Consider the following 15,461-nt stretch of genomic DNA (forward strand, 5'->3'; position numbering starts at 1 on the left):
CTTTATATCTCTCTTTGTTATCAACGCATGTGATAGACAACTTGCTGTTTTTAAAATGAGCAGCTAGATTTCATCCTTTCTTTTGCTGTTATGGAAACTGTTTGCTGAGATAGTTCTGCTTTTTTAATGTTATGCAGTTAGATACCAAGTAGCATTTTGCAGCAACATGTTAAGTTCAATCTCCTGTTTCATCTCTGTAAATTTCAGAAATAGTTTTGCTTTACTAACATATCTAAAGGATATACTAATGGACTTTTTATCTGTTACTAATTATAATGCCTTTTCAAAATTCTCATTTAAGCTGTTAAATTTTTCTGCATAAATTCATTCTTCATCTGTATTTTAATGCCTAAGATTATGTCCTAATACACTCTGTTTCTCTAATTAATTTCTTTTTAGTTTGTAAAGGTTGGTATATGGTGCGCCTTTATACCAATGCCCTGAATGATTCATAAGGATTATTACACAATATGATAAGGCTATGTATATGATCTTCATCCACAATGCAAGTATTGTGCTCCACACATATAGTTATATTATACATACATGTGTGTGTATATATATATATATATATATATATATATATATATATATATATATATATATATGTATATATATATATATATATATATATATATATATATAGATATATATATATATATATATATATATATATATATATATATATATGTACACACACATATATATATATATATATATATATATATATATATATATATATATATATATATATATATATATATATATATATATATATATATATATATATATATATATATATATATATATATATATGTACACACACACATATATATATATATGTATGTATATATATATAAATATATATATATATATATATATATATATATATTTATATATACACACACACACACACACACACACACACACACACACACACACACACACACACACACACACACACACACACACACACACACACACACATGTATATGTGTGTGTGTGTGTGTGTGTGTGTGTGTGTGTGTGTGTGTGTGTGTGTGTCTGTATGTGTATATATGTAAAACACACACACACTGAGTAAACATGTGAACCCCTTTCCCAATCATAGTCAATTCAGGAAGCCATCATCTTTGGAGTTCAAGATGTTTCTGATAAGGTAACCTATGTGACAGCAACTGTGCACTATAGATTGCAATGAGCTAACAGCACAGTGAGTTCCCTTCTCTGGTACTATGTTGCTCAGCAAACAGTATGTTAAAATTCTGAAGATTAAACTTAGCTTAGTGAAGATTTAAATATTCATGTTATAATTTGATCACCCTTCTGCTAGGCCATTCTTGTAGATATATATGCCAGGACACACCAGACTTCTCTATCAACAGCAGTCATCTCCAGTTTTACCTTTAGAATCTCCAGATACTCTAAGACAAGATGAGAAAGTATAATCCCTCCAATTTGTCTTCGGTTTGTTCTGGAACCTCCTACTGCTGGGCTAGACTGAGCCTGGTGCACCTCCCTTGGGAGGCATTCTGGAAGGTATCCACAGAAGGTGCTCAGACCACTTGACGTTTCTCAACATGGAGGAGCATAAGCTGTGCTCCAAAGTTCTCTCAGATTGCCATTCTCCTCACTTTGACTGACAGAGGGAGCCAACTACCTTGTGAAGGAGCCTTATTTCTACTCTGTATCCACAGTGTCATGCTTTCTTTCAGTACCCAGACTTCTGGAGTACTGGAGAATGGGAGGCATGCATTCAACAGTAAACTGAGGAAGTCATCCTATGCCACAGCCCTAGTATTCCTCCATTGACAAATTCTGCGCAACTCCTTCCTCTGCACCAATCTGCTGGTCATTCTTTTGATTTCCTATATTGTCCTTCATGAACAGTTCTCTTAATGTTTCCATTTGTTCCCCCTGTCACCTAGATATAACAATTCACTCTGCAGTGTATCACACCAATGCATGCTAGAAATCAAAGACAACAGAATTATCTGCAAACAACAAAGGCACAGCTCTCGTCTACAAAGTGGAAGCCCTACAGACTTTGGCAACACCTAGATATCATGAAAGTGAGACAATACATACCCTTAATGGAGTCCTATAACCACTTTGTATGAGAATAAAGACACAAATACCGAGACTGAATAGCATCAAATCATGAAATCACAGCCTTTTAACAATTACTACAAAAAAAAAAAAACACATCAGACAATATGCCCCTGCCCTAATTACAATTCAGAAGTCATAAACTCCTGTGCCAATCCAGGATTCTAAATGATTTTTAAAGAAGGCTCATAAACAAGATGTCATAATATATCTAGAAGAGCACAGTTAAAATATTAATAGTTCAAAATTTTGCCAGTGAAAACAGCAGTATCAAAATACCGACAGTTCAAAATGTCAACCGTAAAAACTGTAAAAAGTTTAAAATATAGACAGAGTTAAGTGAGCTGGTGTAAGGACTGTGAATGTCGATGGCTTTTTGGTTAGATTAAGGGTTAGGTAAGGAAATATCGAGTTGTGCATATTTTTTGCTGGATGTTTCTGTGTCTGAGCCTGTCTTCTGTAGTGATAGTGTTACAGAAAGGGGTTTTCTAAGGTAAGGTGCAGGACTGGGTTTAGAGTTGGGGTTAGGTTTGGGGTAAGATTACCAGGCTTCGGCCCCCTTCACCACCTTACTAATGTGTACTAACCTGAAACCTAACTCTGCCCTTGCCCCTAATCCTAATCCTGCATAGTACCTTAGGAAAACCCTTTCTGTAACACTACCACTATTCAAACATACCAGGACCTATGATGCTGCTATGTTTTAGGAGTTTTTGTTCTATTTTAATGCATTTTCAGAGTAAAATTATCAGAGAAATAGAGTGTTTTTTTTTTTATTTTTTATTTTTTTATGATTTATTTCCTGTGGGTTTGAGTATTTTTGCCAGTATTTCGATGTATTGACATTATGAGCTGTCATTTATATGAATAAGTCTTTTGAATGTCTGCATTTTGATATAACTCTTTTAGCTGTAATCTTCTGGAAAAAAAAATGTTTCCATAAGGAAGGTATAGTTTATGATATAAATTTTATTTTATTTATCATTTGTTAATAGGGAAAGTCTGACTTGGAACGAAGCCAATTTTCAGCAGAGGCCTGTGGAGAAATGCTCTAGATGCATGTCTTTCTAACGTGGGAGGAAACTGGAGCACCCGGAGGAAACCCACATGAGCACAGGGGGGACATGCAGACTTCACACAGAAGGCAGCCTCTAGATGAGAATTGAACCAGAGAACCTCTTGCTGTGAGGTGACAATGCTACTGCTGCACCACTGCACCATCATCAAACATTTGTGCACATTTATACTGCAGTTTTGCATGTTGGGGGGGTTGTGTGTCTGTGCGCATTTGTGTGTGCGGGCATGTGCGTGTGTGTGTGTGTGTGTGTGTGTGTGTGTGTGTGTGTGTGTGTGTGTTGTGTGTTCATGTGTGCATTCATATATGTGTGTGTATGTGTGTTCATGTGTGCATTCATATGTGAATGTGTGTTTGCACATTCATGTGTGTTTGCTTGCATGTGTGCATGTGCATGCGTGTCTGTATGTGCATATGTGTGCTGTGTGTGTCCCTTTAGGAGGTGTCATTGCCTGTGTCTGGTCTTATTATTACTTGCACTACACAGCATATGCACATGGTAGGAGCTCCACTAAATCATTTTCTCAGCTGTTTAGTTGAAAGATTCACAGTCATGGAAATCCCCGGGTAATGAGATGTTGCCCTTCCAGAAATGTGCATAACCATGAATCGTGAAATGACATAGCATGTAACTCAGCACAATGGTGCTTCTGCACTATTTTCCATGAATAGCAGCCACGGATGCAAAGTATTTAAAAAAAAGAAAAGAAATCCTGTTTATAAGAACTGAGTTTTTAATTTATGATATGCAAAAGACATATAGCTAAGAACTATGAAAACAGGTGTTATGAATCAGGTGATCAAAATTCATTATGACTTTAGATGTCCTTTTGATAAAAATGTATTTAATCACTTACAGCATCTGCAGTATGTAGAACAAACGATGATTTAAGTCTGTATGCAAGTCAAGCATAACAGCGTTTACAATATGATGCCTGTTTTGCACACACAACAAATTGTTGCACTGGTTATTTCTTCACTACAGTCTCTAATTCATTTGCAAGTAATGTCAACATTTATGTTCATTTCATTTGCTTTATGAGTTAGAAAATTTTCTAAAATTACTCCAGTTTAAAATGTAACTATCTTTTCTGTAGAGGAAAAACAGCTCGGGTAATATTATATGAAGAATTTAACAAGGCACTGGAGGAACTGGCACCGAAGAAGTTTAAAGGGAAAAGCAAAGAAGAAGCTCTAGAATCCATGCACCAGCTGATAGTGGGAAAAGAACCAGTAAATGTTGGCACAACAGTAAGTAAAAGACAGTTCTACTTTGGAGAAAACATTGCTGATGTTAACTTGTCTGTACAATAAAAATGAATAACTGCAGGACATTAATGGAAATATTTTTTTATGTATTCATTTTATCAGAAGCATTATCTCTTGGTGAATGTTGCATGCACTGGGTAACCATACCTCTTAACCCTTTTGCGTTAATCTGTAAACGTTAAAAATAATGTAAGGGACAAAGGGCCAAAATATTGGAAGATTTGAAATATTGCTCTTATAAACTTGGAAAATTTCTAGAATTGCAGGTTTTGCATTATCAGGCATGTTTTGAAGGATATAAAGTCTGAAACTAAAAGTATGGAACTCTTATGCCTGTCATTATTTAGTGACTTCAGTCTTCAATGATTTGCCATAAAACCATATATTTTATAAAGAGCAGATTAGAAATATGAGGCATAAATGTGGCAATTCTGTAAAAATCTGAACAGTTGAGAGGTATGTGGGTAACATTCATTCAGAAATGTATAGCTTGGACATGGAAGAGATTGTAAGTCTCTAGGTGGGGAGTTGATATAATGCCTGAGGTCTTGAGGTCTTTACCTTAGAGACATAAGGTACGGGCTTTGATTCTGACCTCTGGTTATTGGTTAGTCTTGTAACAGTCTGCAGACTGATTGCCTAGTATTTACATATGAACCTATGTATGGACTGTACTCCATCTTATGTCTGCTGCTCTAACATCACAAGAAATTTAATGCTATTGATTTGTTCAACCATTAGCTACTTTTTTAAAACCAATCCATTGATACCTAGCAGATGAAATGAGTTTCCAGTGAGAGGAAGTATCATTTTCCATAAAGATTGCTGATCACAGAAGTAGTTGTATACATTACAGGGTGCAGATATTAAAACCCCTTCTAGGAAAAATGAGACGTTTTTCCTTCCACGTGGAATCTTTTCATAAGAAGCTTATTAAGATTGTTTGGTATGACCAAAATGGCTTTACTGTAGTTATCATTAACTGGCAATAACATATTCAAATTAAACACGTTTGCAGTGATTAGACTAAAGCAAAGGATTGTACTGACTGCAGGGTTTTTCTATACATATTGCATCTGGCTAAAACAGATTTTAATTTCAGCTTCTGGTGCAAGAAAGGGGCTCATTTGGGTCAGAAACCACTTATCACAAAACATGTAATAGCTATGACATCCTGTTTACTTAACAATAGAAAACATACTTTTTAAACTAAAAAGCCCTGGAAGCTGCATGGATCTTCCCAGATAAAGAGATCTTGAACAATTAATATTTACTAAGGGCGGTGTAAACTGTAACTGACTATGTGTAAAATGTTGCCATATTTAATATTCTGTAAACTTTGTATAGCACATCTTAGGTGTAAATATTTAATTTGTGACAGCCCCTACTCTATGTCTCAGGCCATGGCTGACAGAATCTTTGTACCAGCCTACCTGCCACATTCAAAAAAATCAAATAAATAAAATAAGTACAAGTTGCAGACTACCATAACTAGAGGGTAATAAGAAAGTGGAATAAAATAAAGTCCAGAAAGTGTCAAACAATCATGGCTGAATTTTGCATCGTGTTCACAATAGACTGCAGAATGATGCAAAACATTTACTCTAACCTTGTGTCTTTACTCTTGTATTACTGTAACACACCTAATCCATTCCATTTGCTGTTCCATACAATATACACTTACTTGCTTGTTACTTAGTTTCTGTTCTTGTCTTCCCTCTACATCTTTTTATCTACAAAGAGATAGACCCTTGAATCCATTCCTGCTGTGTTATGTTCCCATATCAGATATAACTGTATTTTAGATGTTGTTCTTCATTGCTTACAAATATTTGCAGTTGGTGAGAGCTCAGAAGCTGAATCAGAAGAAACAAGGCTCTCATAAGTTTGATTTTACTGCTGATGTCTCTTACAGTATTCACTGAAGGAAAATGACTCACTTGTCTAGCCAGTTATTATCTTTGTCATATAGATTCAGCAGGCTAAATCATGTTGCAGTATACGACAGTGAATAATTCCATTCACATAGAACGTCCATACCTCACTAATGATCCAGCTAGTTTCTTTTTATGTCATTATATGCTTATTTTCTCATGGACTATTCCTGTCTGCAGCACTTATTTTAAAACATTGGGAATTTCCATCATTACAGCACTAAAACAGCCCTAGGCACTATTTATTCCTGGTTTTATTCCACAGGCTGTCAACTTCTGCAAGTAAAAAACATCTGAATATGTTTAATTGTGCTTTATTATTTCTTACTTCACTTGCTCTAATAAAGGTCTTCTTAGTTCCATAGATAGTCTCTCCCAATCACAGTGTTATTATGTGCACTTCGTATAACCAGTCTCATGTGGAGTTACTGAATCTTATGCCTGTGGAGTTCATGGAGGGCATTTCTCTAGCTCTCATAAAGTCTGTTATAAATGGATGGTGCTGCCTAATGTTACAATGTCAAACCTTGGTGCTCTGTTCAAGTTCATTCAGCCAAAAACCAGCACTAGTATCAAACATGGGGCCTTCATAACTGCAAGCAGAGCTGCATCCACAGTTTCACAGCTCTATTTTTTTTCCTTTAGTCTTTTAAGTCATATTAATAGCTAGAACAGGACTGGGGTCACTGTCTCTCTCTCTCTCTCTCTCTCACACACACACACACACACACACACACACAATTCTCTGTGTACCACATAACCTCATCTGACACTTGTCCTATTTACAACGAAACTCTGTAAAAACAAGAAAAGCTCCGTGAAACAAGCTCAAACACAGAAATACTGAAAATAGTCCAATATTTAATTGTTGTCACCTTCAATAAGGCAACTTCTTCAGATTACATTTCTAAAAAACAAGTCCCATTTAAATAGCATAAGTGATCACATGGTCAAGCTCAAACAAAAAGTATTACTACACAACAAATACTGCATGCATAAAACTTTCAAGAAACTTTAAAATACTTTATAAAATATCAAACCAAATAATCTCCGCACCATGTCAACAAAAAATGTCATCTCCCAATATTAAAACCATATTATAACAAGAGTTTGTTATAAAAAAGTTTTTACTGAAAAAACTAATATGTGTCGTTTATATAATAAACAAAAATGTATATACTCAAATGTTTTAATTTAAGCAGACACATTATATTGCAAAACTCGTTGAGGCCAGGTTCAACAAATGCATTTAATCTAATTTGCCATGCAAGTTCACGCTCTTATAGGAGCAAGTTTATAGGGCCACCACGAATATCTTGCTGTATTTGATCTATGGCCCTAAAAATAAATTTATGTCCTTCATTTAACATACTGTGTTTGGCAAGAGCATTGTCCATTTTTTTAGTGCCTATTGCATAAATGTGTTCATAAATTCTATCTCGGAGTCTTCGCTCCGTTTTTCCTATGTAGAATGTTTTGCAAGATGTACACATAGCAACATAGACAACCATTTTAGAATTGCAATGCAATTTATGTTTTAATTCACATTTTCTTTCATTGATGGTAAATGCTCTGCCTGTAGCTATAAACTTACACATGCTGCAACAGCCACAAATGGAGATGCCAGCAAATCTAATGGAGACCCTCATTATTTTTTGTCTCAAGCATGCTTTTTAAATTCATTCCTCTCCTAAAGACAATCTTTGGAGCACTACCTAATTTTTCTGATAGTGTTTTGTCCTGTTTAATAAGTTCCCAATTCTTATATAAAATAACCCTAATTAACAAACTGTCCATGCTGAATGTAGTAATGAAACTACACTCAAATGTGTTAGTCACGTTGTTGCTCATTACCTTATTACATTCTAAGTCAAATATATTGTCACTGAGTGTCGTCCCCCCAGGTTCGCTCAAAGTCGTCTCCTTGAGTTCACTTACAACTTCTCTTCTATCTAAAATAGGGGTGATTGTCCCATTAATTCTTTTCAAGTAAACTTCATTAAAAGTTGTTTCAATAACAGTCAGGGGGCACCCTCTTTGTTGGAACATTTCACTAAGTAAGTTGCATTCTTCTAAGAATTCAGTTTCAAGTGAAACCACACTGGAAGCCCTTATCAATTGGCCCTTTATTATCGAACGCTTCTGTGACTTGCTGCAGAATTGGTTAAGGCACTGTAATTTCAAGTTAAATAAGAGCAAATATAAAATAAGAATGACACATCTGAAAAACCTGAATAATATTCTAAAATCGGGGGGGGGGGTCTGATACCTGGCATAAAAAAATCAGAAACCAAAGAAGTCATTACAAAGGTTTCTAAGACTAATGCAATAGCTTGTAAAGTTTGTACCTAATAGAAAAGACAACTATGCCTTTAAAAAGCTGATAGAACAATATGTAGCCTGATAATGGAAGTATGAACAAGAAAGAGTTTTCATATGCTTGTGATACTACTTAAAGATGCTCCAAAGTTAAAATACTATTACATGAATAAGTCATGATTTTGCAAGTAGATGTCTGTCAAAATGGTTTAGGACCTGTGATCCAACAAGCAAATAGACTAATTGCCTAGACTTGAAATGCATTTGCAGATATGCAAAAATAGACATGCTGGCCGAAGAGGCACTGCTAACAGTATGTATGCCATAAATTCCATGAATGTGTGTATTGGAAATAAGTTCAAACAGAAACATACCCAAATTATTGCAAAACATATTCAGAATGTCTTTTTTTCAAGGCATCTACTAGCTAGACTGTAGGAATGTTGCTTAGTCTACAGCATATTTATCAGGCATGAATGAAAGATTGTTAGTAGTGGAACTAAAGATTCTTTAAGTTATCCCAGTTAACAATATAGAAAGAAACACACAAAATCACATTGATATGCTGATACAGAGTTACAAATCCAGTTGTTGCAAGAACTTACAATAATAGACTTGCATGAACAAAATGAAATTTGGTCTAATATTTTTTCAAGAAAGAAATTACTCATATTTAGGGTTTAATAGCAAAAATCAACACAATAATACTACCTGGTCAATGGAGAAAACCACTGCTTGACAGGATACAAGATACATACATGAGACACATCTTGGAATAGTTATGTGCATATAAAGTGCAAGATATAAAACATTGGCCAGGAATGGCAGCTTAAACAAACAGGAAGCACAATCATGTGCTATGGGTAATGTATACCATAACAACAATCCAAAGGAACAGATACTAACACAGCAGTACCAGTATATCTATAGAGTCATTGGCACAGCTTTGTACCAATGAAAGGAAGTTAAGTACGTAATCCATGTTTATTATTATTCCAAGTTTCCTGAAATCTACAAACTGAAAGAATCAATATGTACAAGTGAGATTGGTCCACTGAACTCTATATTTTTGAGACAGGGAATAGCCAATGTTGTTATAGCTGATAATGGCCTGCAATACAAATGTCACAATTCAGATAACAGGTAGGTTGGAATTCAGACATACAATGGTCAGTCCCCATTCTCCATGGTCAAACTAGCCAAACAATGAAGAATCATATAGGAAAGAGCTATTGCAAGATTTCTGAGGGCTATCATGTCAAAGTTTTGGATTACTGCACTATTTTATTAGAGAGACTTAATGTCTCACCAGCACAATTCATAACAAGAAGAAGGCTGAATAGCAAATTCCTTCCTTCAGCTGCATTGCAAAGACCTGAAAATCAATATAAAGTAAAGGAAATGCTGGAGAGAAATCAGCTTTGAAAGAAATATTTATATAATAAAAAGTGTAACAGACCATCAGATCTACAGCTACAGACATAGTAAGAATGCAAAAGCCACTGAAAAGATTGCATCCTGAAGCCATGGTTATTGGGCTAGCCTCTGAATAAAGATAATTGGTCTACTGTTGAAAAATACAAAGATGAGTAGGAGAAATAACATAAATTTGTAAAGGAAAACAGTATAAAGTTCCTTGAACATGACCATCTGGGAGAGTTTCAGTCAATTCTGCCTCAGGCGACTTAGACAATTATGTCTTAGGAGACTGCTAGCCAGAACTGTGATAGTGTGGAAATTGTAGAGTAAGGTTCTTCTAGTTGTGTGTCAGAAAAGCCATACTGTAGCAAGAACTGTTCCAAAACGGAATATCAGAAATCCAGAAAAATATTCCAATTATGTTATCTAGATTTGGAAGAGAGTTAAAGAAATCAGTCAAGCCCATTGGCAGTTTGTGACATGATCATGATTTTAAGGACTGAAATGTTGTATTTATAAGTTATATTTATTAAATGTCATTTGAATGTAAAATTTAAATTTTATTTTGTTGTAAATAGCTCATGATATACCCCACATAGAATTAAGACTAATTTAAAATTATCATTGTAGCCTAAGGCATGACTCAATGAATTTGAAGAGGACTAAAGCATTGTCTGACTAAAATGGGGGCTGTAAAATATTGAGTATATAACTTTAAAGGGTAATAACACAGCTACAGTGTGATGTAAATACATCTACAGACAATACCACAGTGCTAAACAAGTAAGCCACACACCTATTCATAGCTGAGAGGGTAATACAACAAAGTAAAGCAGACATTTAGAGGGAAGTATAACATTATAGAGTATTGTGTTCATGGCCACCAAATGTTTATAGTCATTGTAAGGCAAAAGTACTAAAAGTACTTACTGCTACTTACCTGTGGCTGATTGACTTCAGTAAACGGGATTAAATGCTGACAGAACTCACTGTATTCTTTGGTTTACCCGAGTCTTATTTGGACCATTATGCTCTGCGGAGCCTTGTATGGTTTGTGATGCTTGCAAACATAGTTTATGATTACCAGTGGTATAATATATAGGTGTGCTGGTCATCAAACAACACAGATAATGTGACCAGCTTCCATGGATGCTTTAATTACAGTAAATTCTGCAGAAGATATACCACATTATATACAGATTATTATAGTTAAGTCATTAAAGCTATATACCCCATATATTTACTGCTATCACACCTACATTGGAAGTAAGTTTAATGGCTCATATTCCTCTCATTCATTATAGGTCAAATGACTTGAATAAAATGCATTAATAAGGTTGCAGTTTGATAATACTTGGAATCTTTCAGAGTCTGGCCTAATGACCTAATCTGTTTTGTAGTACATGGAGCAAAGTGATTATGTTCCAATGTCATGAAAAAGACAGACCAGTTAAGCACTTCTGAAGTGAGAGAAACAATCTTAACCATTGTTAAGCACCTCTACTTAATCTGTTAAAATCAAGTATTGTGCTGGGCAGTAAAACCTGCCAGTACTGGCCAAAAAACAACAGTAGCAGAAGTAAAGGGGAGCTTTCTTTCTGCTTGCTGTCTGTACAGTAATCTGTCCCTGATTTTCTTTCCATAAAGACATCATGTTATGCTGTCTTTCTGACAGCAGTCGCTAACTGTTTTATGGCTTTAAAAGATGGCAAAGCACTTTGCGCTTTCTTTTCTTAGTAGTAGTACATGGAGCAAATAAAGCTCCATGCACTACAAAGAAATATGATCAGGCATCCAATCACAACCCCCCCATTATTTGTTCTTGACATGGGTGCCAAGGTTCACCTCTCAAGATTTGCTTTCAAGGTGAATTTGTTGGCTTCCATGCCTCAAATACATAATAAAGCAGTTACAACTGAAGACCTGATTGTAATCCTCCATGCTGTAGCACAACAATAGTTGGTTGTTCGATCTTAGTTGAGAAAGATACATAGAACCAGCCTCATTAAATGGCACAAGACACAAGCTGCCTCCTAAATTCTCCCAGATCAGTTTGTTTTCTTTCAGTGTTAGTGTGTTGACACACAAATGTTTGCTAAGAACCACTTTTTATCCCTTAGTGAGGACCTTGGAAGTCAGACTACTGATCTCTGTGTTTTTACTACAAGAGAGAGTTGATTATCCGAACATCGATTATCAGAAACGTCAATTATCAGAACAAGCCTTCCAAAGTTTTCGGGTAAGAAAAATCATAAAGTCTGCATATGTAAACATTATACGTATTTATAAAAAAAACAACAAAAATGGTCCAGACAGCAACAGTAAAATTGTTGTTGAACAGTCCTTTTAATAAAAAAATCACCACAAGCGCTTTCACCCTGACTCAAATGCAGGGCTTTTTCAAGTACAAAAAAAGCACATAACACCCCTCCTATTTAAATACCCCTATGTGTAAAAGAGCGCCAAAACTTTTAAAGTTGTAAATACATAATTCACATCTACATTTTAAAATATTCACAAAATAGGTCCAAAATAGACCAGTAGCAAAATCCCTTCATAGACATGAATTTAAATGTACATAAGAAATTTAAATAACGTATATGACTAAAAATTATCACCCAATACAAATACAATAAGAGTTACTAAAAAAATGACCCACTTAAAAAAAAATGCATCATAACTTCTCGGACCTCCTAACCAAATATGGTTTAATGGAAATGTGATCATTTAATCCTGGAGTTTGGGTTGCATTTAATTTTAATTGCCAATAAATCTCCATACAACATAGCCAATTATCCCAATCCCCCACTCATGGGGTCTACATAAACTTGTTCCAAAATTCCAAAAAGAAACCCAGGGTGGGTTGGTTGCATGTGTAGGTGTCTATACAATGCACTATTTAAATTATTTTTCCTAATATTATAGGTGTGTTCATAAATACGTTTATTAAGTGCCCTTTCTGATTTTCCAACATAAAAACTAGGGCAACCCTTACACAATGCCAGTTATACTATACCTTTAGTGGTGCAATTACTCTTTCTAAAACACACACTATTCTTTCCATAATTGTTTAAGATAACTTTTACTTTTTCACAAATGTATTTACAGTACCAGCATCTTCCACACTTTCTCGTACCCTGGTCCCCCTGTAATTTAGTTGTTATTCTTTTCAAAAAGCCTTTTTAAGTTAGTCCCTGTTTTGAAAACAAAACTTGGACTCTCCCCTAACTTGCTCACGATGTCCTTGTTGAATTTCAACATTTTCCAATTCCTTTTAAATAAGTCCTTAATTTCCCTAGACACACAACTATGTTGTACAACCAAAGCTTTCCCAAAAGTTTGGTCACCAATAAACTTTTCTTCAATGGTGCACTGTGGGGGGGGTTACCTAAAAGGGGAAGATATTTTACACCCCACCCCGCTATAACCTCATTTGAAACCTCCTCTATCAGGTTAGCAGGGTAACCTCTTACTTTAAATAACTCAGAAATAAATTTCAAAAATGCTAAACGTCACTTGCATATATCACTAAATAATACATATATAATAATATCGCAAAGAACTTTTAAAGCAGATAAATTAAAAATGATGGAAACAGAGTTTATACTTTTTGTTGTAATACTACAGCATAAAAAATAGCAGACATTTTCACACAATAACTTTTTATACTGTTGTTATTACTTATGGGAGGCCAAGGTAACTTTGTGCGTATAGTTCATTTTCAGTAGCAAAGAAACATGCAATTTCAGTAGAAGTCTTCCTGTGCAAAACATTGTGCATATGCTGGTCCAAAAATACTTTACATCAATTATGAATACATGGCTCATTTGTGAGTTTGTGTACTAAACGATGCTGTAGAGAGGAGAGACAGAAGCAGCTGCCATAAAGTAATGCTCAGAATGCAATACAAATAATAACTTAATGATTTTTTTCTAACCACTAGATATGTTAATAGTTTATAAACCATTTTTGGGAGTAATAAAGTTTTACCAAGTAGCATCCTAATATGAGGTATGGCTTTCTTAGCTGTTATATATTCAGCAGAGAGGTTTTGATATATAGATTTACAAAATGTATCAGTGTGGAAATTAAATTTTATGAGGTCATCAAGATGAACACCCAAATAAAGAATGTGGCTAATTGAAATGGCATACCACAAGAACTAAAAATAAAAGTTTTAGACTATAATGAATTCATTCTTTGAGTTTTAGAAATGTTAATAGAAAAACTGTGCTCATGCAATAAATTTCGTAATTTTGCACTGTTGGATTGTAATAGCTTAAACAATGTTGTTAAATTGTCTGCAGGTATAAAAATGTTATATAATGTTAGAACAGAATAAACTACAATGAAAGATTTATGTTGCTTACAATATTAATGATGTATGTAAATAAAGAGGGGTGTATAACAGACCTAGGAGGCTCCACCAGACATCTTCAGGAAAGGAGTGTGATCTGTTCCATCACTGGTGACACTCATCTCCTACTGCAAACGCAGGAACAGCTGCTGTCATCTGCAGAGTTTATTAAGCAATTATGTGACAGAAATAAATTACCAAGACCTTTCTTCCCTTCTTCCATAGCATGCATACGCGCACGCACCCACACAGATACACACACACACACACACACACACACACACACACACACACACACACACACACACACACACACACACACACACACACACACACACACACACACACACACACACACACACAGTCTCACACTTTTGAGTCACCAGTCCTCCTACCACATATCTTTTGGATGTGGGTGGAAATTGCAGCAAATAAAACACCAGAGGCCAGCATGTGCAGCTTATAAATACTTTTATTAAAGACTGGATGTCAATAAGGCATATAATGCAGCAAAATGTAACAAATCAAACCGGTTTTGGCTATGTAGCCTTCATCGGTGAAAAAGCATTAGACATCCTGAAAATCTCATTACTATTTATAGATACCATCAACCAATAGTAATAATGTATGGTCCAACCCTAAGGCCGGTTTCTCTTAATAATGAAACGAGTGTCATCACCATCTGAATATTACAGTCAAAAAATAATAACATATAAATTCTAACCATAAGATAAATGAACAACATAAAAAAGTTAACAACATAAAAAAGATCCCTGTGAATAATATACTAACTTAAACACTTGTTAAATGTACACATAAACAGCTATCTAAACAAACTGTTGTAAAAGAGACTGAAAACCAATTACCACTTATATAGACCAGTATAGTTTTGAATATTCAAAATTGCCATATGTTACTATGGCTAATACATATGCTATGTTCAAACCATCATATCTTATGTATCAGATAATTTTGAGTT

At 34.9% G+C, this 15,461-nt stretch overlaps 1 protein-coding gene across 6 annotated transcripts in view; it reads left to right on the top strand.

Annotated features, from left to right (window-relative positions):
- TPPP3 (tubulin polymerization promoting protein family member 3) overlaps positions 1-15,461 on the top strand; it is a 354,310-nt gene that overhangs the window by 323,156 nt on the left and 15,693 nt on the right. For all 6 annotated transcript variants that reach the window (XM_044081377.1, XM_044081382.1, XM_044081379.1 and 3 more), the window contains one exon: positions 4,282-4,435. In XM_044081377.1, the coding sequence (XP_043937312.1) occupies positions 4,282-4,435 (154 nt within the window). The remainder of the gene's footprint in view (positions 1-4,281; positions 4,436-15,461) is intronic.

Source organism: Protopterus annectens, chromosome 8.part0 (assembly GCF_019279795.1).
Source record: "Protopterus annectens isolate FY-2018-M chromosome 8.part0, PAN1.0, whole genome shotgun sequence".
Lineage (NCBI taxonomy): Eukaryota > Metazoa > Chordata > Ceratodontiformes > Protopteridae > Protopterus > Protopterus annectens.